Source organism: Anabrus simplex, chromosome 3 (assembly GCF_040414725.1).
Source record: "Anabrus simplex isolate iqAnaSimp1 chromosome 3, ASM4041472v1, whole genome shotgun sequence".
Classification (NCBI taxonomy): Eukaryota; Metazoa; Arthropoda; class Insecta; order Orthoptera; family Tettigoniidae; genus Anabrus; species Anabrus simplex.
Genome location: NC_090267.1, coordinates 117,122,405 through 117,148,997, shown reverse-complemented (window position 1 = coordinate 117,148,997; position 26,593 = coordinate 117,122,405). Strand labels below are relative to the sequence as shown.

The window sequence follows — 26,593 nt, the reverse complement described above, 5'->3', positions numbered from 1 at the left end:
TTCTTTCTTTCTTTCTCAAATACCTGACTGATTCGTCCACAACGACAACGCACTCGAGGCGCACTACTAATGCCTGCCCATTTCACCTCGACATTTAATTTCCACGTCATATCACTAAATTGGTGTTTTACAGCATTCATTTAGGTTTCACCACTACAGATCATTTCGCACAACCTATCAGCTAGATTGTGTTACGCGGTACATGTATTATAACAGTATGTTTATGGAAAGGGACTTGCATCACAGAGCGACGACTACATATAGCTCTTTCTGCTGTGCAAAGTTAACTAACAGTGTTTTGAGAGAGAGAGAGAGAGAGAGAGAGAGAGAGAGAGAGAGAGAGAGAGAAAGTGTGTGTGTGTTGTATTTTATTGTAACTTACGTACAGACTTAAATGTTTTAAAATTGTTTATAGAAAGTTTATTTTATTTTGTGTTTGAGCGCAATAGTGTAACTGTTATAGTAGCCTCATTTAAGAACCTCAATGTTTAGACTAACGCTCTCACGGCCTAGCATAAATCACATGATATTCGTTTGGGTTTGGATTTAAACCAAGTGAATGAGACAAACTGCTGCGAAAATTTACCTTCCACTAAGAATTTGTTCTACTTCTTCAGAAGTGAATCACGACCGACCATTTTAACAATGCCGAAAAGTTGAATTCAACTGGCTGCAGATCTAATGATGTAATGTTACCCTTTCCCGCCAGTGCTTTTTTTTTTTTTTTGGTATGCTACAGTGTTCTAAGTGTGTATTTTACAAGTATGGTATATTACAGTGTTATAAATCGACAGAATGATACTTTAAAGGTTATTTTAACTGAGTCGACAGTGAAAAATAATGGCTCCCACCGCAACAAATTTTAACTCTGTCGGGTTGATTCCTCTAGCTCGGAGGCTCGGCGTACGTGTTCGTCTTAATATACATCTTCATTTACATACAATGCGAAACCACCAAACAAACACGCAAGAGCAAACACAGTTCATCCCTCCGGATAGCGTTGGAGTAAGGAAAGGCATCTGGTCATAAAACTGGACTAAACACATAAAGGCCGACCCTCGGTAACTGGGAAAAAAGGCAGGAGGAAGAAGAACAAGACGAATGCATTTTACATACTATATAATAATATTGATAATAATAATAATAATAATAATAATAATAATAATAATAATAATAATAATAATAATAATAGAATTGGGGCGTAAGTCATGGTCACTAATTTTTTCCTCACATTTTCATGATATTGCCATACAATGGTCATATGTCCTGAAAAGAATGACACTCATAGTACATGGGCACAGCACGAGATGGCGGTGCGTCGGTCAGGTACCATGCACAGGGCGATGGTACGGCAGTAGTGAGTCATGCTTCGTACAATAATAATAATAATAATAATAATAATAATAATAATAATAATAATAATAATAATAATAATAATAATAACAATCGTATAGCCTCAGCTACCGTGTGCAGACATTTCGATTTGACGCCATCTGGCTGTCTGCTCGTCAATTTCGACGTTCCGTTTTACTCTAGGTCCGCTAGATGGCAGACCGAGTAAACCGGATCTCTCTTGGGCGTCTATGGCTGAGATTTTAATGAATTTTGTCGGGTAAACACCAAATGTGTCACCAGAGATCTTTTACATGCCGACATCGTACGACATGGAGTGTCGAATGGATATTTTTCCGCCCTTCAAAAATCCGACTACCTCTGCCGGGTTTGAACCCGCTATCTTGGGATCCGGAGGCCGACACTCTTCGTACAGAATGAATGTGACAAGGAAAGAACAGCGTGCGTACCAGGAAACTGGTCATTCCCCGGGGTCGCAATGCCAAAGAATGTCAGAGAGAGCGAGAGGAAGCTGTGGAGAATGATGCCCTTTCGTACTTTCAGCAAGGATGTGAAACAAGTAGCGACGTGCAACGGCCTGGAAGACTTGTTAGTGTTCGGACTGATGTGTATGATAATTCCCCAGAAGATAGACACTACTCAACAATGTCATCCTTCTCCATGACAACGCCAGACTGCATGCAAGAGAGGCTGTGCGGAGGCACCTTCAGCACTGGGGGATGGGAAGTACTGGAACACCCGCCACACTCACCAGACCTGTCTCCGTGTAATTTTGACCTCGTCCCCAGAGTGGGAGACGGTTTGGGACACGAGAGGACATTGCCAACGTAGTGAAACAAAAGACTGCCAAATTCACACATGGTGAAGCGATTGGTATCCGACGTCTCCCGCATCGTTCGCAACGTGTTGTGGACGATCTAGGGGACTACTTTGAGGCTGTACCGTAAATATTACTGAACTCTCTGATAATAAACAGTACGTAGCACTCGGCATTATTCAGACATTCTACAGCACCTTACGCTCCACACTCCAGGTGATGGTGGTGATTTTCGTTTCAAGAGGAAGTGTAACTAGCTAATCATCCTCTCTGAACAAATTAGTGGAAAAAAAAGAATTATTCAACGAATGAATTTGGAAACGCAGTACAAAATAAAACAAAAATTATTGAATTAGGCCGAAAAATTACTAATGAATCAAAAGGGAATGTGCGTTCCCTGAGTAACAGTACACTTGCTATTTATATACCCTTGATTAATTGAAAAATAACTTGAACGTCACACTCCTGTTAGTTATTAATCACATAATGGAAGAGATCAACAGTAGTAGTAGTAGTAAGGATACACATGAGGAGGTAAACTAAACTCCATAACTTACTGTATTTAGAGTCTAAGAAATGCCTCGAAAGTCCAAGTCTGTCTAATTTAGTAATGACTACAACAAATAAATACTCTTTCCCCAGTGGCTGATCATCCGCGACTGGGAGAGAAGATCATTCATTCATTCTTTTTCTTTTGGTTATCAAGACCATCAATATGTGTTAGACCTATAGCTGAAGCACGTTTCTTTAGTAGTAAAGAATATTATATTACCTGTTCACATTGGTCCAGATCTATCTTGCCCTTTAGTTTACGACAGTTGCGGTCTGTGTAGTACTCCAGGAAATATTGTTCAGGCAGTTCGCCAGAATGCCGCAAAACAAACCACCTCCGTCTCCACCTCTGCAAAAACGAACACATCCATTAATGAATACACATGTGTTTTGTTTTGTCCATCACATAATATTGATGAAGAAAAAAAGCACAGGATTTAGACGGTAAGAAACAGAAAACAATACACAACAAAAGACAAACGAATGTGTGCCAATACCAATTCGAAAGTTATATCACCTACCAATCCCTAAACACATATTTATTTATTTATTTATTTATTTATTTATTTATTTATTTAATTTCTTTATTTATTTAGTCAATCATTCGTAAACCAATCTGGCACAAAGTGGGCTTGGGCGAAGTGAAAGAGAATAATGGTAAAATATCACCAATAATATTAACGCTTAATAGTGTAATCAACAAAAAAAGAATTAATCAAATAGCTACCGATTACTTCATAATGGAAGTTACATTATTGTCTTGATCACCAATTTCTATTTATGTAGGCTCATCATTATCTAAAGGCTTTGCCTTGTCGCTGCAACCATTGATCTCTTCCCTCTGCGATCCTTTTCATCTCTCCATAACCTTGGCATCCCACATCTCAACTACCTCTTCAATGATCTTCTTCCGTGGTTTCCCTCTGCCTTTCTTTCCCATCACCTTGCCTTCGAACAAGTTATTTATGAAGTCATTATGCCGGAGAATGTGACCAAAAACTGACGCTTTTCTCCTTTTTATCGTTGTTATTAAATGTCTCTGGGTGTTTATTTCTCTAAGCACTGCTTCATTAGTTTTCTTCTCAATCCAGCTAGTTCTGGTCATCTTCCTCCATAGCCACATTTCCACTGCCTCTAGTCGTTTCACGTCCTCTTTCAAGAGAGTCCATCCTTCACAGCCATATAGCAGCACACTCCAAATGAATGTTTTGATAAACAATTTCTTTTGTTCATTATCTAAGGATTTATTAACTAAGAGCTGCTTCTTCTCCACAAAGGCTTTCTTACACAGGAAAATTCTTCTTTTTATTTCCACAGTGCATCTGTTGTCATCGGTAATAACTGGTCCTAAGTAGCAGAACTTGTGAACCTGTTTTATTAAAATATTTCCAATTCTGAGATGTGCCTCTGGCTTCATTTTAGATTTGCTTACAACCATAACTTTACTTACATTAATGTTAAGTTGGAAATCTTTTAAGATGGATGTTAATTTGTTGGGCATGATCTGCATGTTTTCTCATTGTCAGCCAGAAGTGCAATACCGTTGGCAAATCTAATACAGTGTACAGCTGTTCCATTTATTTTAATGCCAGGTGTCTTTGATTTAAACATTTTCATGGCCTCTTCAATGTACAAATGAAATAGAAATGGCGATAAGGAACACCCCTGTCTTACTCCTTTCCTGATCCTCACCTTGCATACTTTTTCATTACTTTCGATGTTTATTCTTTGATTGATGTAGAGGTTTAGTATTGCTTTTCTGTCTTTCCAGTCCAAATGAATATCCTTCAGAATTTTTAACAGTCTTTTCCACCGAACATTGTCAAAAGCTTTTTCCAGGCTATCCATTTAAAATTTGCAAACCGAGCGAGTTGGTCGTGTAGGGACGCGCAGGTGGAGATAGTGGGTTCGAACCCCATTTTCACACCAGGCAAATGCTGGGGTTGTACTATAAAAATAATCGAAAACAGTGTCGAATCCATAATTTTAGGGGTCGCTGATATGAATAGTGACACTCCGGATTTTTAAAAATTCAAAGTTCAGCACCCCCCCCCTTGTCGTGGGAGACAAGGGGAGGGCGGAGTGAGATATGAAAATAACCGAAAATAGTATCAACCCACAGTTTTCGGGACTACTGGAGCTATTTCAACCAAACTTAGTACACTTATGACTTCAACCGAACTTAGTACACTTATGACTTACTATCAGGAGACAATCTGCGTGGAGGTGAGACAACCCTAGCGCCCCGAAGGTGGTGGGAGAGGGTGAGGTATAAAATAACCGAAAATAGTGTCGAACCCTTAGTATAAAGGGTCGCTGCGATGAATAGCGACACTCCGGATTTTTTGAAGTCCAAGTTCAACCTTTTTTCGTATAGGAGGCGAAAAAAGGTGAAAAAGAAAATGTCCAAAATGACCGAGATAATGTGTGTGTGTGTGTGGGGGTCTTTTCAGCATAGCTCTCAACCAAACTATCTGGAAAAAATTTGTGGGGGTATGAGCCCCCTACGGTAACGGTGAAATGTAAACATTATCGAAAAAGACCGATATTTGTGTCGAATCCATACTTTTCAGGGTAGCTGAGATGAATTGTGACATTCTGGAAGCCGTTTAAGTCAAAGTTTAGTCCCAATCGGCAGGGGTGAAGAAAAGAGAATATCCAAAATGATCGAGTACCTATGTGTGTATATTCTAGCATACCTCTCAACCAAACTTGGTACACATATGACTATCTGGAGCTGTGATGGGCTTAAAAGTAAATAGTCCAGCTTAAAAGTAAATAGTCTAAAATTACATGAATTAGTGTTGAATCCACTGCTTTTGGGGTCGCAAGGCTGATTGGGGACATTCTCAATGACAGTTGAAATCGTGTACATCATATCTATAGAACGACGGGTAAATACGTGTAGTTATTACGAGGGCAAGTCAGTAAGTAACTGCAATCAATTTTTAGAATTTATTACTACAAGAGTACATACTTTTTATTGATATCATTTTTCAAAATAATCACCCTGCTTTTCAATGCACGTGGTTCACCGTTTCACAAGCTTTCTGATACCCTCTGCAAAAAAGGTTTTTGGTTGCGCAGCAAGCGACGTATGCACTGCTTCCTTCACCTGTTGATCGGAGCTGAATAGACGGCCGCTTAGATTATTTTTAATTGGACCAAACAGATAGTAATCCGCCAGGGCGAGATCAGGACTGTATGCAGGATGCTCAACAGCTCGAGACGCAGCATCTGAAGAGTTTGAGCGGTGTGGGCGGCAGTATGTTACGCAACAAAAGAACTCCTTCCGACAATCGACCTCTGCAGGTTTCAGCTTGTTTACCACAATATCAATCTAACGTTCACCGTTTACTGTTTTCCCCTTTCCCTGGTAATGTTCCAGGATTGGCCCTCGAGAGTTCCAAAACACCGAAGATTTGACTCTTGAATTTCTTTTTGACTGGCTAATGTGCATATGGTTTGCCACGTCATCAATAGTCTTTGGTCTGTTATTCAGGATCATATCACGCACTTTTTCAATATTGGCATCAGTTATGGCTGCTGATGGACGCCCGGAACTTTCCTCATCCTTCATCCTCGTGAGACCCCTTTTTGAACTGTTCAATCCACTGGTAAACACTTCGCTGTGGCAAAACATTGTCCCCGTATTGTGCTGAAAGTCTTATATGAATTTCCGCTTCTGGTACACCCTCAGACCATGAAAAACGGATTACGGAATGCTGTTCTTCCTTGATGCAAACAGAGAGTGGCGCACCCATCTTTACGTCGCAACATGCAATCTGTAGGCTACTGATCTGATAACGCTGAAAGTTACCATATGTAGACAACGGTGTGCTGGTGAACACACAACGCCATAGAGCCAATCTAAAGACAATTAGAGAAAAATTGCATATGCTAATTAACTTGCTTACGTATTTGTTTAAAAGAATCAAATACTTCCCAGACGATTCGAGCTTCCACAAGGGCAGAGTTCTACTCGAAAATTAAATTATGTAAGACTTGAAATCAGACACATGAAAATAACTCCAAACTTACATAAGAGATCGTAAAATATCAATCAATATCTCAAAAATGAATTCTATAAAAAATCAGTTCACACGTAACTAATTGGTATACAAATCTTGAAGGTAAACATTCAGAAACAATCCGGGCAACGCCGGGTACAACTAGTATATAATATTTAGGATTGTAAATAATTGATAGGAGAAATGTATACGTATATAGTGGTGTTTGGTAGGTTGGTAGGTTGGGAAGGACAAGGGTAGGAAGTGCTGAGTAAGTGCAATCCCTTTTGTTAATAGCCTGCTGGTGGAAATAACGAGTAAAGGGTGGCTTGAATGTGTAAACATCCTGTCTTCCGAGAAAATGGAAAAAAAGCTGGATTTAATGGAACTCAGGAACCACAAAACCAATGTTAGCAATTCTTTCACCATTAGAAAGCCTATCTCTGTGATTATTATAGGCCATATGTAATGATGGCAGCTTATCTGGGAAGTAGACAGTTTAAAGAAAAAGTAAAAATGGGAAAAATTATGCGTCCGAAATCTATAATAATGTGAATACACTGCCTGAACTGTTAGTCCAATTTAAAATGGGCCCCAACAAGTAGAGTTAGAATATATTTCCTACAGAAAGTGCATATACGTTTCCTTTATAATTCTCGCAGTACCCCGCCGTACTAGCCCTTTCCCATCCTTACGTCGATCCGAAAAACCCCCGATGTGTTAGTGTGACGTTAAACAACAACAAAAAATTAATGTGAGCGGAGCCATGGAAACTGCTAGTGTTTTATAAAGAGTTGCCATGAATGAGTACGCTCGCCTCTAATCATTCAGACAGTATGTGTGTTTAACGACTGTTTGAGAAATCATATATACTCGACTGGAGAATACAGACCTATAATCTACTGCAGTTTGTCTTATATAGAAAAAAACTACGTTGGTCAACCAGATCTGTAGAGAGAATGACCAGTTCTTTGGGGTGGAGTGTATAGGTGTTTGGGATTATGAGCGGTATGCTTGGGGTAATTGTCTTGCATAGATCCAGTGCCAGTCATCCTCATTTTTTCTACGCTGGCTGGTAGTTTTCGTTTAAGGATGTTCAGGTACATTCTGTGGTCCTTAAATTTGCATTAATGTTCAGCTTCCCCACACCGAGTGCACTTAAGCAGCCCCACTCACATACAGTGCTATCTCCATGTTTAACAGTTGGAAAAATGTTCTGAGGCTCCAGTTCATCGTCCGCTTTCCTCCATGCCTTTGGCTTTCCATCTGACCAAACACGTTGAATTTACTCTCTCACCAGTACATATCACCTCTTTTCAACATTTCTTAGTCATCCTGATATTTCAAAGCAAATTCCAGTCGCTTTTTCCTGTTCGCTTTATTCACCCAGAACTTCTTCCGACCGACTCGACCATAGTACCCTTCAGGATTATCAACACGCCGCACTGTACTCGCAGAAACTGTGACACATGTGTTCTATAGTTCAGCTGCAATCTTAGAGCATTGAGACAAGGGTCTTCCTTAATAGATCGATGAATAACACGCTTATCGTATGGTATGAGGATTTGGAGTCGTTCCGTTCTTGGTCTGTTTTGGACAGATTTGTTCCCGCCAAATTTGTCTATTACATCGTAAACAGCTGAACGAGATCTATTAACAATCCAGCTTACCGCATTCAACGATTTAAATTGATTATGTAACCTTATAAACAATGTTCTTTCATCCTGTGCCGTCTCTTTACCTTTGTACTACTACTACTACTACTACTACTACTACTACTACTACTACTACTACTACTACTACTACTACTACTACTACTACTACTACTACTACTACTACTACTACTACTACTACTACTACTACTACTACTACTACTACTACTACTACTACTACTACTACTACTACTACTACTACTACTACTACTACTACTACTACTACTACTACTACTACTACTACTACTACTACTACTACTACTACTACTACTACTACTACTACTACTACTACTACTACTACTACTACTACTACTACTACTACTACTACTACTACTACTACTACTACTACTACTACTACTACTACTACTACTACTACTACTACTACTACTACTACTACTACTACTACTACTACTACTACTACTACTACTACTACTACTACTACTACTACTACTACTACTACTACTACTACTACTACTACTACTACTACTACTACTACTACTACTACTACTACTACTACTACTACTACTACTTTTTCCAGAGGGAACTCAGAGTCTTTCATAGACGTCACCTGCTCAACGCAGGGTATAGCATCATTCATTGTTGACTGGGAAGTTATGGAAGATGAATCTCTCAGCGACCATCGTTTTATTTACTTTCAAGTTAAGGGATCGAAGAAGCTTAATGATATCACGAAAACGGTGTGGAACTATAATTGGGAAACCTTTAAAATTGCAATCGAGTGGATGTCACAAACTGTAGATACAGTGCAACATACTCTAAAAGATGTAACTGCTGCTCTTAAAGATGCTTGTAGGACCAGCCGATTGAGGGGATCAACAAAATATAAAACACGAGTCCCTTACTGGTGGAACAATGAAATAGACATGCAAAGGAAAGACTGCAATCGCAAGAGACGAATTCTTACAAGATCTAGGAAAAAAATCAGCCAGGCCAACTTAATACCATTAGAAGCTGACTATAAGGCATCAAAGAGGCAACTAATGAAGCTAATAAAGGATTCTAAGAGAAATCTCTGGCAAAAGCTATGCGAAGATCTAGACAGTGATATCTGGGGAGCGGGATATAAGATAGTGACCGGTCGAATAATCAACAGGGTACCAGTTCAGCTCCCAGCTGATAGAAGGAAAGCCATAGCAATGGAGTTGTTCCCTTGTACTAATGACAGACTTGAAACGGAATCAGATTTTTGTGTTGCAGAACCGTTCACTGTGGTTGAGTTACAGGAGGTAGCACGCAATATGAAGACTGGTAAGGCACCAGGTGTAGATGGAATCCCACCAGAAGCCATCAAGTATGCAGTTGAGGTGGCACCTGGTTGGATCTTATCAGTCTTCAATGATGTATTAAAAAAGCGTGAATTCCCCGATGAGTGGAAAGCAGCCAAGCTAGTGCTGTTATTGAAGGCAGGGAAACTATCATTAGATCCATCAGCATACAGGCCACTGTGCTTATTAAACACCTTGAGCAAACTTTACGAAGGATTGATTAAAACTAGACTGGAGAAAGAACTTGAACAACAGGGAGGACTTTCTTCGAACCAGTTTGGATTTAGAAAGGGTAGAACCACAACCCAAGCTATTGAGAGGGTGATTCAAATACAGGCAGAAAGCAGTGAGAAATGGGCTGCCTTGATAACGCTAGATGTCAAAAATGCTTTTAACACTGCTTCTTGGAGCATTATTTTGAGAGAACTTCGTAGGATGAACATTTCTCAGTATCTACAACAAATAATCGTTAAGTACTTCAAAGGACGAAGAATACGATTTTATGATTTAGAAGATCTTGAAATGAGTGCTGGCGTTCCACAGGGATCTGTCCTAGGACCCACCTTGTGGAACATTCTATATGATGGTGTCTTACGCCTGCAGCTGACAAAAGGGACAACATCTATTGGTTATGCAGATGACCTTGCAATAGTGGTAATAGCAGAGAATGTAGAAGAACTGACCTTCCGAGTAAATGAATCACTGAGACGAGTTAACCTTTGGATGGTAAATAATAAGTTGAGATTGGCTCCACATAAGACTGAGGCTGTAATTTTGAAAGGTTCCAGGAATTGGAAAAATGTCCGTTTCTTATTAAATGATACAGTAATTATCCCAGGAAAGTCTGTACGATACCTTGGGGTTCTTATTGACAGGAATTGCACATTTGGTGCACATGTGAAGGCAGTAACCCAAAAGGCAGAGAAGAAGGCATCGGCATTAGCCAGACTTATGCCTAACATCGGGGGACCAAGAACAGTTAAGAGACAGATTATGTGCTCTGCAGTATATTCCATTTTACTTTATGCTGCACCTATCTGGCACAATGCACTCAGGAGGAAGATTCACCGAAGGGCTATGGAAAGAGTACAGAGGAAAATGCTGCTCAGAGTTACCTGTGCATATCGAACTGTTTCGACAGCAGCTTTACAAGTTGTAGCTGCCAGTATTCCCATTGACCTCCTCGTTGTAGAGAGAAAACTTTGGCATGACAGGGGTGCAACTATATCTGCTGAGGAAAAAAAAGCCTCGAGGAACCAACTCTTACTAGACTGGCAAGACCGATGGGATGGCACAACCGATGTTGGCCAATGGACAAAAAAGCTAATACCCAACATAGGAGACTGGCTTAAATGTAGACATCGGCAGGTAGATTACTATCTGTCGCAGATCCTGACAGGACATGGAAGATTCGGCGTATACGCCATGAAGATGGGAAAGACGCAGGGAGATGGTTGTTGGTACTGTTCTGAAAGGGATACAGTAGAACACACCTTTTTCTACTGTGTTCAATGGGAAGAAGAACGAAGAAAAGCCTGCCAACAACTTGGCCGACAACTCACGCCAGGGAATCTGGTTCAGATTATGTTAGAGAGCCCGTTTGCGTGGAACACAGTAAAGGCAATGGCGACAAGCATTATGGGGATGAAGGAGAAAGAAGAGAAAGGAAGAACTTAGTAACATACATCACTCCATTCTGATGTCATGCCGACAAGCAGTTCCAGAATGGGCTGAGTGAAGAGGGCAGGGGTTTTTAGTTGGTGGAAATCCAACTCCCACACAGAGTGGTGTCTTTAAAAGATTTTCCCCTGCCATAACAAAAAAAAACTACTACTACTACTACTACTACTACTACTACTACTACTACTACTACTACTACTACGGCTCGATATGGTTCTGAAACACGGAAGTGACGGCACAACACTCATTTGTTTCTCTCTTTCATTACGTGTCCGAATACTTTTGAAGAGAGGAACAAGCCACTTTCTCCAATTGGTGTTTAATATAAGAGACATCAAAGGGACTGGTAAACAAATCCCGCTTGTTTTCAGAAGTAAACTCACTAGTACTACACCTGACATGTCGTTCACTTCATAGTCATAGGAGCGGAAGTATTTACCTTTTATGTTGAAAATGCTGAAGTGTCCGAATACTTTTGATTCTCACTATATTTCACTGGTGGAGGTGGTGGTACCGGTGGTGAGTACTGTTTTAAGGAAAAGTACAACTGGGCAGCCATCCTCTCCTTACACAATCAGAAATAACATGTGGAAGAGGTCTAATCTTACAAAGAATGAAGGTCTCGGCAAAAAAAAAAAGCAGGATATCGATGGGCGTAAAAATGAAAGACTCGCTAGGCCTCGCTAGCATACAGTCGGAGTGGGAAGAGAATAAGGGTTGACAAAAGAAGGTTGAACAGGAAGTTAAAAGCTAGGAATCTGGCACAAGTGAAAATAATGCCAAATTTAGCTAGGGTTTCATGGTCACCAACCCACACTCCCGGGTTAAGAGAAAAACATTTTAGTAGTTCCTTACGAAAAACAACAGGTGTTACCGAGGATGTATCATCCTCACCCACAGGGGACTAGATTTCATTAAAAATTAAGTACACAGTGTTGTTGACCAAGAACACTGGACCAACTGCTCAGTGTAGTTAGGTCAACGTTGTTAAACACAGCCAATGGTGGCTTTCGTCCTCGCCACGAGTCTCTGCCCATAGCTTCTCGTGCGCCTAGCTCGTAGGTCAGTCCTCTAGCCACGCCAGTTGCAAGACTACAGTGATAAGAGGTTGAGATTGTGTAAATAAAAGTTGCGTGTTTCCGTTTCACGCACTAAAGAGAATATACTTTGCTGTTTATTATAACTGCAATAATAATAATAATAATAATAATAATATGTACTGGTGTTATTCCGAAAAGCTTGCAAAGTTCTCTGGCCGCATTAAACCTGCATCACCACACGTACGTTGAACTGCTGCCGAAAGTCACCCTGCTGAGCACCTGCCACCTTGTGAGAAAGTTTCTAGCAACGACTTCTCCTCTGAGTTATCTTACACCAAACAGCATGAAGATTCAGGTCGCAGTTCCGGTGATACTGAAGGATACATTCCCAAAAAAGGGTAGATGAAGAAAGTGTTTAGGGACATCATTTGTGCACATTTGTATGTTGTAATTATTTCTGTTGTAAATATTTGTAGATATCTGTATAGTTTAAAATCAAGAGAGTGACTCCTTGCTTGGTCCGAGTCAGTGCATCATGTTACCGGCAAAAGCCGAGCCTTCCCAAATGGATGTAATAATAATAATAATAATAATAATAATAATAATAATAATAATAATAATAATAATAATAATAATAATAATAATAATAATAATAATTGTACCGGGCGGTACACTTCCATGCCGCTAGTTCAAATATTGCGCCAATTTAATCTACTCTACAGGAGAAAGCCCGAACTTTGAAAAACTTTATTAATTCTACTGTTTCTCCGTAGATGGCTCTATGTGAGTTTCGAGGTGTTTTTGTTTGCTCTGTAGCAAGAAGTGTGGACATTCTCTTCTAGATGCCACTACATAAAAACTATACCTGTGCACTCTGGTGCTATGGAATGAACCTTCTTGAAAAAAAGGTGTATTCCTAAGTTTTATTTTTACTAAATTTTGTTCTGTGGTTTGGGGGTTGGCAATATAAATCAGTTCTTTCCGCCCGTTTTGAATGTAACCAATCATGTATTTTCTAAATTAATTTTCCATCAATCCTAGTTTTCTTCTTCAGTTTTGACATCTAATCTTTGGCTGACCAATAAATGCTTGTGGGCGGGTGTTATTATTCATGAAAGGTCTTGAATGTTCCACGAGGGTATATAAACTGCTGATTTTCTGGGGTCGGGGCCACTTCAGTAACATCTTTGTTTGTGAACATATATAGCAGGGGGCGGGAAGCGCCTCTTTCTCCAAGCAGCGGTTCATCTACAAGGTAATGGCCTGTTAACATCATCTTTTCTTGCTAGCTCAGCAGTTTTAACCCGCGGGGGAAGGTTCGAAACCTTTAATATGTAACCGACCTTTTAAAATGTAAATTCTTTTCTGTCTATCTATAAAGTACAAATCTGTAAAGCGGGGATAGAGAGTGCTTCTCCCTCTCGAACTCCCCTTCATTTTGTAAAAAGGAGGTAACTACGTTTTCATAACTGTTCTTCTCTTTTTTATGTGGTAAAATTTTCTCATACGTGTCACCTCCCTAGTATGGGATTAGCCCCTGTATAACTGGCCGAGTGCCACCTAGGTTTTTGGCAATTTCATGTAGGAGTGCAAGCTACGCCTCCAGTCAATTTGGTTTTCTGGGCCATTTAATTAACCCGACATTTTGTTTTTCTCATGTAAAGGCCCTGTAGGTTGGGTATTAAATACCCCTGTTTTTTGGTGTGCCTTGAGGGCAGTCTGAAGTGAAGGTTGTTGTAGCCTTTGATAGGCTTGTAATATTGAGAGCGGTTCTGCTCTTTTCTTTAACATTGTAATTAGGAGCAAGTGCTCCTTGTACTTAGGGGTTTTCTGCCCTGTAGATCTGTGATTGTGAGCTGAAAGCTCGAGAGTTAATGAATTCGGGCCGTAGCCCAGTAAATTGTGTACCTGATGTAACTTCTTGTTATTTGCTGTCAAAATTCTATACTACTATTGTTAAGTTTTGAAAATATAACCTTGTTAAAATTTTAATTCATCTTTCATGCTTCAGTAGTTGAGACCTATTTCAACCAGCACCTTCTTTCTCCTCTGCAAATCCACAAAACTCCGTAATAATAATAATAATAATATAATAATAATAATAATAAAATTAAACTCATGTCCTCATCTCAAGGTGACGCAGTCTTTTTCAGACACACCCCAAATGGAGGTGAGCCGCCATGTACCATTTTAACCACATACCAGCCCTCCTGCTATTCTTAAATCTCTGGCAGTACCGGGAATCGAACCCGAACCCCTGAGGACGGCAGCTAGTAGCGCTAACCTCTTACGCTGCAGAGACGGACGTAATAGCAGTAATAATAACTGTAAGTACTGTATAATGCAGAGGTGATAACATTTATTTTTGTGTTGCAGTTTCACACACAACGGAGGAAGTGGTTTACGTTGTTTATTATTATTATTATTATTATTATTATTATTATTATTATTATTATTATTATTATTATTATTATTGTTATTATTATTATTATTATTATTATATTTAAATACACCAAGCATTTAAATATATAAAATACTAGCCTTCGCCCTTTATTTCGTTATCTTGTGATTGCATTTATTGAATAAATACATTTGGAATAGAGTAAAAGTTTTACACTTAGACATGGCCATGTGGTTCGCTCTGCTATGCTTTGTATACGTATCTACTCGCTGAACCTGTTCATCATAGAAATTCTAGCAATCCCTGGTTGACGCATGTAATAAACTGTTTAATGAATTCAATAAGGTGAAAGTAATTTTACTAGCTGGGTCATAAAACTCTGTTTGTTAAGCTGTGACGAATGTCGGGTGACAGGCAAAGACAAGAGTGATGGGTGAAGGCCCAACACTTTGGCTTGGCAGATGACTAGCTCGTTACTACGGCCCGTGCATTACTCATCACGAAAAGTAATTCCAACATCCATCCAACATGGCAATTAATTTTAACTTTCTGCTAACCCGTACGTACATATATGTAATTTATCACTAAAAATAGGATTTCGGCAACGCTGAGATAGGAAGTGGGTAGGATTGGAAAGACAGCGATTGTGGTCCGGCATTTGCCTGATGTGAAAACGGGAAACCATGAGAATTATTTCGAGGGTTGTCAACGGTAGAGGTCGAACCCATTACCTCCCGAATGCAAACTTGAAGCTGCCATGCCCCGTACAGCTTAGCGAACTCCACCGGCGAAGTAGGTATAACTTGAAAAGACATAACATATTCCACAGTTGGTTGTCCGAAATATGTCTCACAATCTGATGGCAACCATGGAACGCAAGGACTCGCAGGTTTCCAGTCTGTATGTCGAGGATATTGACCTGCTACCATGGAGCCCTCCTATACGTTTTACCTATGCAACGTTGCTTGGTCACCCCTTGACGTTTTTCAACCCAGACTGTTTCAGGTTTTTTGTAGATTGGAGAACCTTCTTATAATCTTCCAGACACCTTTCTTCGAGTTGTCGAAATACTCATTATTTCTTCTTCAAGCATGATGCTTGCAGTCTTGTTATCTATCTATCTATCTATCTATCTATCTCAGCTGTGAGCATGCATTCGGGAGATAGGAGGTTCAAACCCCCCTGTCGGCAGCCCTGAAGATGGTTTTCCGTGGTTTCCAATTTTTACACCAGGCGAATGCTGGGGCTATACCTTAATTAAGGCTACGACCGCTTCCTTCCCACTCCTAACCCTTCCCTATCCCATCGTCGTCATAAAAACTATCTGCGTCGGTGCTACGTAAAGCAGATTGTAAAAGCAACAAAAAAAGTATGTTGCTATTTCTTGATGGAAGCAGTATTTTTGCGCCTGTCTCCTGGCACAACCCAGAACAAAATGTAGCTTCCACCAAAGTCTCAGTCTCATTCATGGCTGTGACAGTATGGAATGTGCTGAGATATGGGTAGTGCTAAATAATGACATTCGGAGCATGCATAGTGCGTCTGGATGTCATGTAAAGGTACTATTCATAAGGCCAGTCGTACTGCGATAGCACTTTTTGGAACAGTGAGGAAAGCAATGGCAAACTACTCACTCCTCGTCGTGTCTTGTTTAACTCATTATCGCACTGCCTTCGGTTTCCCTATAAGTAGATGCATAACATTTGGGGTTAACCTGTCATCCCAGCCAATTCAAACAGCTGAACAATTCAAAACTCATAGGCCGATCCACCTGCGAGTGGGAACAGTAGAATAGACCGAAGGCGACTAAAAGGAGGATTTGAAGCTATTAACTTGGGAGCGGTGGTTGGCGATCAGGGTTACCCTGGCTGAATCTGACACTGTTTTCACTTACTTATATCAGGCTCTTCACTTTTATTTTTCCTATCCGTTCTCCCCAGGTCAACTCTTGTTCTCTTCCGATCCCGGTATTAGGTTTGCGAGGCCATAGTGAGTGTTCCATTTTCAGGCCCTTTCTTCTGCGATATCGTCATTCTTTCGATTTGTAGGGCCTTTTCCATTTTCCCTCTGCTTAGTTGCCCAGTTGTACTTCCTCTTAAAACAGTAATCACCACTATCTCAAAGGCCGACTATTCAGAACTGGAAGCTTCAACAATTAACTTATCTAATTTGAAGAGTGGGGGCATGCAATGAGTCATTTAGAATTTATACAGAGAGCAGTGCAGCCAGTCCCTGTTATGAATGGTGTGAAAATATCGCTCATAGGGTCAGTTGGTGCATACATTTCAGTGGGCTTGGCAGACTGATATGTAAGAGCAACTGCTGGCTCGGTGAGGAAAGCAACGGGAAACTACCTCACTCCTCGTTTCCCTAGTACGCCTCTTCAGTGACGCCTAGGCTATTTATGACAGCTGTTGGCGAAGCTGCAGAGGATCAAACCAGCCTTCGGGCTGATTACCCAACATACATACACAGAGAGCAGCATGTTCCATTGAAGGAAAGACATCATGGGGACAACCGAATTTTATCAAACAAGTAGTAAATGACACAGGAACAAAACCAATATGCGGTTGATGACTAAAGAAATCCACATTATGCAGAAAGATTTTAGTGAATGATTTTAGCTACCTGATCATGTCGGTACTTAATAGTGTAGGCCAAGTGTGGGCAGCCAGAGATGACGTGCTGTATGCTCTCTCATTTCTGGAAGAGCGATGGCAGTTGTCTGTGAAAATTGTTGGATCATTCGGGATAAATCTATGGCCCTGAAGATGGTTTTCCGTGGTTTCCCATTTTCACACCAGGCAAATGCTGGGGCTGTACCTTAATTAAGGCCACGGCCGCTTCCTTCCAACTCCTAGGCCTTTCCTATCCCATCGTCGCCATAAGACCTATCTGCGTCGGTGCGACGTAAAGCCCCTAGCAAAAAAAAAAAATCTATGGTGGTTCCTTGTATTGTAGCAATTACTTGATCTTGGATGGCCTAAATAAATCCTTCTGTTTCCTTCTGTTTCTAGGAAAAGACCAGAGTACGTCAGCCAATCGTGCGACGCAGACTTCACTATACGAGGCCGATCCGGTTCATGGGGGCATTTCCCGTGAAAAGGTTGTTGCTTTAATGTTAAGGCTTGCTATGTATTGCTGTGTGACATTTGTGTTGATGTCGGCATGTTCCATACGAGTGCTCTGATGAAATCCGAAATATTTGTGCATTTCTTCTTCCTCTAGCTGTTGTATGTGTTCGTCGCTTAAACTAAAAGATGCCCTTTGTGCTGAGTAGGATCCTCTGATGAAAGTTTGGGTTCTGCATTTGTCCAATCGAAACCGCATGCGTATATCAGAAGAAAAGGTCTTGGTAAATGAGATAAAATGATGGAGATGGGGGTTCGGCAGAGGCACCCATATAGAGTAGGCCTAAGTGGCTGATTTTGTATTGCTCTTAATTTATTGTTCTTAATGTGTTTTTTTTTTTTTTGCTACGGGCTTTACGTCGCACCGACACAGATAGGTCTTATGGCGACGATGGGATAGGAAAGGCCTAGGAGTTGGAAGGAAGCGGCCGTGGCCTTAATTAAGGTACAGCACCAGCATTTGCCTGGTGTGAAAATGGGAAACCACGGAAAACCATCTTCAGGGCTGCCGATAGTGTGATTCGAACCTACTATCTCCCGGATGCAAGCTCACAGCCGCGCGCCTCTACGCGCACGGCCAACTCGCCCGGTGTTCTTAATGTTAAATCGATATCCACTTGAGTTCAATAGGTAGGATAGTGGATTTAATGCCATGCAGAACCATAATGGACTCAGTGAGTCCCCTTGGAAGATATATCGTCTTATTGGTATGGGTTTTGTTGTGACATTGCTGTTTCTCAGAGAAACATGAAATGAGGTATTCCAGCCTACCATTACCGTCTTCAGAAACTGTATATTATTATTATTATTATTATTATTATTATTATTATTATTATTATTATTATTATTATTATTATTATTATTATTATTATTATTATTACTTGAGAATCCAACCAGCCTCCGGGCTGAAGATTTAACAGACAGACTTCTATGAGAGAAGAACACACGCATTTGCTTATGCACACATCACAGACCGATGTTAATACGAAACGTAATTCATACGACACGATCCACACACACAACATGTACACGGGGACACGGGACTCACAACAGTACCTCAGTGAAGGAATATGTATCGCCCTCTCAACGCAGTCAAGTCACACTGCTGAACAATTTAAAGCTCAAAGGCCAATTATTATTCAGAACGGGGAGCTTCAACAATTTTATTAACTGATCGAATTGAAATAGTTCAGCCTCCCAGAATGGAACATACGGCGCCTCCGAGATGAGCTAGTTTATGGCAGACTTTCACCGCGCGCCACGATTCGCTGTAGGGGAGGTCGAGTAGCGCTTTCGATCCCTCCACGAAGAAGTTTAAAAATAACGTGGCAGCATAGGGAGGGAGGTAGACACTGCACTATGTAGTAAACTGTCTTGTGAGCTTTGGCACCACAACCCATGCAGTGGCAAACGTACGAGAAAATCAAGGACATCCAGATATCCGCACAGTGTTGTTGTTGTTGTTGTCGTCAATCAATCAATCAATCAATACTGATCGGCATTTAGGGCAGTCGCCCAGGTGGCAGAGTCCCTATCTGTTGTTTTCTTAGTCTTTTCCTAAATGATTTCCAAGAAATTGGACAGTGCGCCTCCTTTGTGGTTATCTTTATGTTCCTGTCCTTCGTAAGGTATTGTGAACCATTAACATTCTCAAATATCGCCTGGACTTCAATATGCCAATCAATCTATTTCAAGGTTCGGTACCTTTATGCAACCACTTCAAACAGCAAAATACAATCAACTTATGTATAAAAAGAGTTCGTCAAATACGTAAAAAATAATCTTTATTTTAAAATAGCTACGCCTTTCAGCGTTCAGTCGACAAGCCACTGTCAATCAACCACAATCCTTTATTTACAACTAGCTCTATAGTAAAGTTCCACACATCTTATTGAACCATTAAAACTGAGTCGAACAATCGCTCCCTTGGTCTCCTTCTGCAAATTGTATAATTCTCTTACCCTCCGAGGCCAAGTCCGTTATTCTCCTGGGTAACCTATCCTCCTCCATTCGTTTCACATGACCCCCACCATCGAAGCCGGTTTATACGCACAGCTTCATCTGGAGAGTTTATTTATTCCTAACTTAGACTTTATATCACCCCATTCCGAAAACTTTCCTGCCACGTTACCACGTGTTCGTACCAGCAATCATTCTCGCTACTCTCATGAATAAAATATCCTGAGTCTACCCAGCTTTCACTAATGGTTAATGGTTCTGAAAAACAGATCGATGTAAATACAGTTTCTTCTGAGAGTTAACTTCTTTCTTACAGAATAATGTTGATTGCAACTGAAAGCTCCTGCACTAGCTTTACTACACTTGGATCGGAGATATCACAACCTATACACTTGAAACGATCCACCTGTTCCAGTTTTGTAATCTCGACCTGATATTCAATCCTCTAATGGGAGAGGGATAAATAATACCCAACGACTGCCTTTATATTCGTCAAACAGAAAATTTAAACGAGACTCCACCCACTTACAGTAGCACATTATGACACGCTGAATTGCGCCCTCAAGTACTTTTGCGAAATTTACTATTACACCAAATAGATTCAGAAAGTAAATATTACGCAATAGCCGTTAGAGGATATACGGTATCTACAAATAATGAATGTTTTTTTATGAACAAATTAAGGTTAGTTTACCTAATTAGGCCACAGTAGATTTTTGCTTTTAACATTAAAAAATAGTAAAGAAATCTTAAACCACGCCAGCAGAGTAAACGCTCAGTTTGACACTCCTTTCTTCTCCTTTCTTTACATTCATATTTTTCTGAACGACACTCCGCGCCCTGAAGGAACGATCTTAACTATGTAATCGGCTGAGAAGGCCACGGCTTGTCGATACACCGTTCCTATTTATCACCAGCTGTCCTCTTTGTATATCAGTCAGGTAGGATTTCCGAGGTCTGTCGATTCCTTTTCTTACCCCCTAAGATATTCTTAATCATAGTGTTGAGTCTCGGGATTTCTTACAAAATTTAATTGTTCTCACTTCCATTTCTTTTATTATCTTCTTAACTTCCTGTGAAATGACTGACTAAGGAGTGCAAGTGTAGGAACTATGGGTGTGGCCAGGCATTAAGGAGTATGACGGAGGAGTTGGAGAGTTTGAGGGAGATAATTAGGATTCTCTCAGAAGACAGGAAGGAAGGTAGGCCTCCTCAAACAATGTACAGGATACAGTAGATGTAAAAGAGGGATGGGAAGGAAAAGGGGAAATTGAAGAAGACAGGTCGTCTAATGTTCTAAGGGGAAGGAGATTGCAGGCTAAGGGCTCTATTCAGGATCAGAATTTAGCACAGGTGTCTGAGAAATCGGTACGAGTTACTGCAGGTAGAGCAACAGAGAGAAGATGAGGAACAGGGATCTGTTGCTGAGAAATGTGGAAGTAGGAGGAAGGGAACAGGTAGGAAAGGAGAATGTAGAGGATAGGAAAAGACAGGTGGACCAGGGTCATGGGAGGGAGAAAAGGGAGGAGGAAGTAGCTTCTGCACCTGTCAGCAAAGAGAGGGCTGACCAGGAGGAGAGGGGATCAAATTAGGTGGGTAGGGTTGAGGCTCTGGCTATGGGGGATTCCACTGTTAGACATGTGGGGAAAGTGTGTGGAGGAAAGGAAACTAAGCCAGAGTGTTATCCAGGAATTAGGCTGAGGCAGATGTTGAGGAAAGTAGGAGGAGGAGAGGAAGGAAAAGGTGGTAGTGTTTCACGTTGGTACCAACAACGTAAGGCAAGCAGGTATAAGTACCAACAGAGTTGGGGATGTGTGGGACCTGGTAAATGCAGCACGGGTGACGTTTAAAGAAGCGGAGATAATTATCAGTTGAATACTGTGTAGGAGGGATACTGACTGGAGGGTGATTGGGGATTTAAATGAGACAATAGAGTGGGTATGTGGGAAACTGGGAGTGAGATTTTTAGATCCTAATGGGTGGGTAGGAGATAGAGATCTGCGCTCAGATGGCCTTCACTTAAACCGCAGTGGTAGGTAGTAAGGGAATATGTTTGGAAGGGTTATAGGGAGGTACATTCAGGGAAACGGGGTGGTCTAGGGAGCGGTGATAAGGGTACAGAGATCTGGAAGTCAAGTAAGGATGACAAAGATGTTAGTGCTGAACTGTAGAAGTATTGTAAAGAAAGGAATAGAATTAAGTACTTTAATTGATACATACTTACCAGACATTGTAATAGGAGTTGAATCATGGCTGAGAAATAATATAATGGATGCAGAAATTTTCTCTCGGAACTGCAGTGTGTATCGTAGAGATAGGATAGGAATGGGAGGGGAAGTATTCATTCTTGTAAGCTACGAAAAAGTTCAAGATGACTAACATGAAATTCTACGTGCAAGGCTCATTTCTAAAGGTAATGGGCAACTTGATGTCTTTGGAGTGTACAGACTGGGAAAGGGTAGTTCTGGCGCTGATTCAGAATTATTTGATAAGAATTAGCTATGTGGGAAACGACATGGAAAGGAATGTGATTGTAGCGGGAGATCTCAATTTACCAAATGTCAATTGGGAAGGTAATGCGAACGACAGGAAGCATGACGAACAAATGACAAATAAGTTAATATGAGAAGAACAGCTGATTCAGAACGTGATGGAACCAACAAGAAGGAAGAATATCCTGGACGTGGTGCTGGTAAAACCAGATAAGCTCTAAAGAGAAACCGAAGTAATAGATGGTATTAGTGATCATGAAGCTGTTTTCGTCGCAGTAAAAATAAATGTGACAGAAAGGAAGGTCATAAAAGTACGACTATTAGGCAGTACCATATGGCTGATAAAGCAGGCATGAGAGAGTTTTTAAAACGTAACTACGATCGGTGGAAAACGGTGAATAAAAGGCGGTCATACTAATTTTAGTGAAAAATGGAAGGGTATGTATAGGTACTTTAAGACAGAAACAGGTTCCAAGAAGGGCATAACAGGAATCAATAATTAACTAGGGGAGTATGTATGTGAGGATCTTCAAAAGGCAGAAGTATTCAGTCAGCAGTATGTAAAGCTTGCTGGTTACAAGGATAATGTCCAGATAGAGGAGGTGACTAATACTAAAGAAGTATTAAAATTTAAATATGATAACAATGACAATTGCAATAAGATACAAATGTTGAAAACTAGAAAAACGGCTGGAATTGATAAGAGTTCTGGGGATATACTCAAGACATTGGGTTGAGATATAGTACCATATCCTAAGTACCTATTTGATTATTGTTTGCATGAAGGAGCAATACTAAATGAATGGAGAGTTGCTATAGTAGCCCTTATGTATATAAAAAAAGAGTGATAGACATAAAGCTGAAAATTACAGGCCAGTCAGTTTGACATGCGTTGCATGTAGGCTTTGGGAAAGCAATCTTTCTGATTATATTAGATATGCTTGCAAAATTAATAACTGGTTCGATAGAAGGCATTTCGGGTTTAGGAAATATCATTCCACTGAAGCTCAACTTGTAGGATTCCAGCAAGATTCAGGAGGTCGAATGGACTGTGTCGCGATTGACCTGTCTAAAGCATTTGATAGGGAGGATCTTGGGAGACTATAGGCAAAACTGAGTGCAATTGGACTAGACAAAAGAGTGACTGAATGGGTTGCTATATTTCTAGAAAATAGATCTCAGAGAATTAGAGTAGGCCAAGCTTCATCTGACCCTGTAATAATTCAGAGGGGAATTCCTCAAGGCAGCTTTATTGGACCTTTATCTTTTCTTATATACATATCAATGATATGAGTACAGAAGTGGAATCAGAGATAAGGCTTTTTGCAGATGATGTTATTCTGTATAGAGTAATAAATAAGTTACAAGGTTGTGAGCAACTGGAAAATGACCTCGATAATGTTGTGAGATGGACAGCAGGCAACGGTATGATGATAAACGGTTTTAAAAGTCAGGTTGTGAGTTTCACAAATAGGAAAAGTCCTCTCAGTTTTAATTACTGCATTGATGGGGTGAAAGTTCCTTATGGGAATCATTGTAAGTACATAGATTTTAATATGAGGAAAGATCTTCATTGGGGCAAACTCATAAATGGGATAGTAAATGAAGGGAACAGATCTCTGCACATGGTTATGGGGGTGTTTAGGGGTTGTAGTAAAGATGTAAAGGAGAGAGCATATATGTCTCTCGTAAGACCTCATCTGGAGTATGGTTCCAGTGTATGGGGCCCTCATCAGGATTATTTGATTCAAGAACTGGAAAAAGAAAAGAAAAAAAAGAGCAGCAAAGTTTGTGCTGGGAAGACTTGGGAGAAAGAAGATGAGCTGCTCGACTAAGTGGTACGTTCCGAGCTGTCAGCGGAGAGATGGCGTGGAATGGCATTAGAAGACGAGTAAGTTTGAGCGCTGTCTTTAAAAGTAGGAAAGATCACAATATGATCACTTCTAAGATCACAATATGAAGATAAAGTTGAAATTCAAGGGGACAAATTGAGGCAAATATTCGTTTATAGGAAGGGGAGTTAGGGATTGGAATAACTTACCAAGGGAAATCTTCATAAAAATTCCATTTCTTTGAAATCATTTAAGAAAAGGCAAGCAAAACAAGATAGGGAATCTGCTACCTGGGCGACTGCCCTGAATGCAGATCAGTATTGATTGACTGATTGATTGTTGACTGACTGATGAGATGGCGTATGGCTTTTAGTGCCGAGAGTGTCCGAAGGCAAGTTCGGCTTGCCAGATGCAGGTCTTTTGATTTGACTCCCGTAGACGACCTGCGCGTCGTGATGATGAAATTATGGTGAAGACGAGACATAAGTACACCCAGCCCTCGTGCCAACGGAATTAACCAATTATGGTTACAATTATCGACCCTGCCGGGTATAGAACCCGGGACCCCTGTGATCAAAGGCCAGCACGCTAACCATTTAGCCACAGAGCCGGACATTAACTTCTTGTACTACTTGTTCATTCGTTTTCCTTTCTGTCCAGTTGGTTCTCGCCATCTTCCTCCATATCTACATTCTATTCTGCCGCTTCGAGAAGATTCAGCTCTGCTTGTCTTAGCATCCACGTTTCATTTCCAAATAGTCGAGTGCTCCACACGAATGGTTTTGCGAAAGCTTTTTTGTCTCCAGACTGAAACGCTTACATGCTAGAAGGATTTGTTTCTTAAAAAAGCATGTTTCGCCAAAGTAGTTATTCTCTTCATTTCTATAATACCACACATCTGTTAACCTCTGTGATCACGCTCCCCTTATAGCAGGAACGTTTAGTTTGTTCAATTGTGGTACTGTCAATATTCTGATCATCGTTCTGATTGCTGTACTGCTTTTTTTTTTTTTTGCTTTACGTCGCGCCGACACAGATAGGTCTTATGGCGACGATGTGACAGGGAAGGGCTGGGAGTGGGAAGGAAGTGGCCGTGGCCTTAATTGAGGTACAGCCTGGTGTGAAAATGGGAAACCACGGAAAACCATTTTCAGAGCTGCCGACAGTGGGGTTCGAACCTACTATCTCCCGAATACTGGATACTGTCCGCACTTAAGCGACTGCAGCTATCGAGCTCGGTGTGTACTGCTTTTACTTACAACTGAAGTTTTATTCGTTTTGACGTTTGCATTCGTTAAGGAATCTATACATCACAACTACAACTACAATTCAACCGAGATAATGCGAAAAATCGAGAAGATGGAGAATTAACGATTACAGACTCAGATTGGAAGAATTCTGGAGCATTTATATAACACTTATCAGTCTCAAACTTAAAATTATCTGAGGTGAACAGCACTTCTTTATCAAAATTTTTAAAAAAAACGTTCTTAATGTTGGGTACAAGGTTCAAGATTATCAGGGACCAGGTTCTCTTAGTAAAAGGATAAATTCCAAGCACAAACAATATTACAGTAGAATGGATCTCCGATTTTTAAACAGTTGCTTCCTTCGGGCTAAGCTGGATATAATAAAAATGACTTACTTTAAGGTACATGGACTAATATTGTGATAGTTACATCGTTGTGACTAAGATGGAGATGAGTCTGAGAAAAATAATACAAGAATAAATTATATTAAACCTCGATGGATGAGTAACTCAACACGTGCCGACTAGTAGAGCCGAGATTAGTAAATATGAAATAGACACGAGTCCTTCCCAGCCAGCTTCAGTGGATGAAGCCGGGGTACTCTGAAACGAAGCGGTCCCATGAGCAGCATCTTAACGATAGGAAAGACGTATCCTGCGTGAATTCAAACCCCTAATCTAGAAGGGATGAGTTCCAAAAACTCGAATTATGAATGGCAGAGTAAAAGGCCATAAATGGCGATAAAACGAAATACGCCTACCCCTCAGATAACACAATACAGTATTGTCCGAGTGGATCGAAAACAAACCTTAACCACTGAAACCCGATAAGATATATGAAAGAAGACGAAGGTAATAACAGACCTAGTACGAAGCTCCATACTTGCTAAGCAAGTCTCAGCAGTTGTTAAGTCTTGGGGTGAAGCATAGGAGAGAAACCCATGTAACAGACATTTCACTGACCTGAATTCTGACAGAAACTCGAAATACCAGACTAAATGCCCAACGTGTACACGTCTACTGCATCCCTTTCCCAATACTCTCAATGCTATGGTCTGGATCAGTGGTTCTCAAACTGT

At 40.6% G+C, this 26,593-nt stretch overlaps 1 protein-coding gene across 2 annotated transcripts in view; it reads right to left on the bottom strand.

The window, feature by feature from the left end:
• The window catches only part of dos (daughter of sevenless), a 317,510-nt gene that overhangs the window by 41,786 nt on the left and 249,131 nt on the right, over nt 1-26,593 (bottom strand). For both annotated transcript variants that reach the window (XM_067142689.2, XM_067142690.2), the window contains one exon: nt 2,943-3,071. In XM_067142689.2, the coding sequence (XP_066998790.1) occupies nt 2,943-3,071 (129 nt within the window). The remainder of the gene's footprint in view (nt 1-2,942; nt 3,072-26,593) is intronic.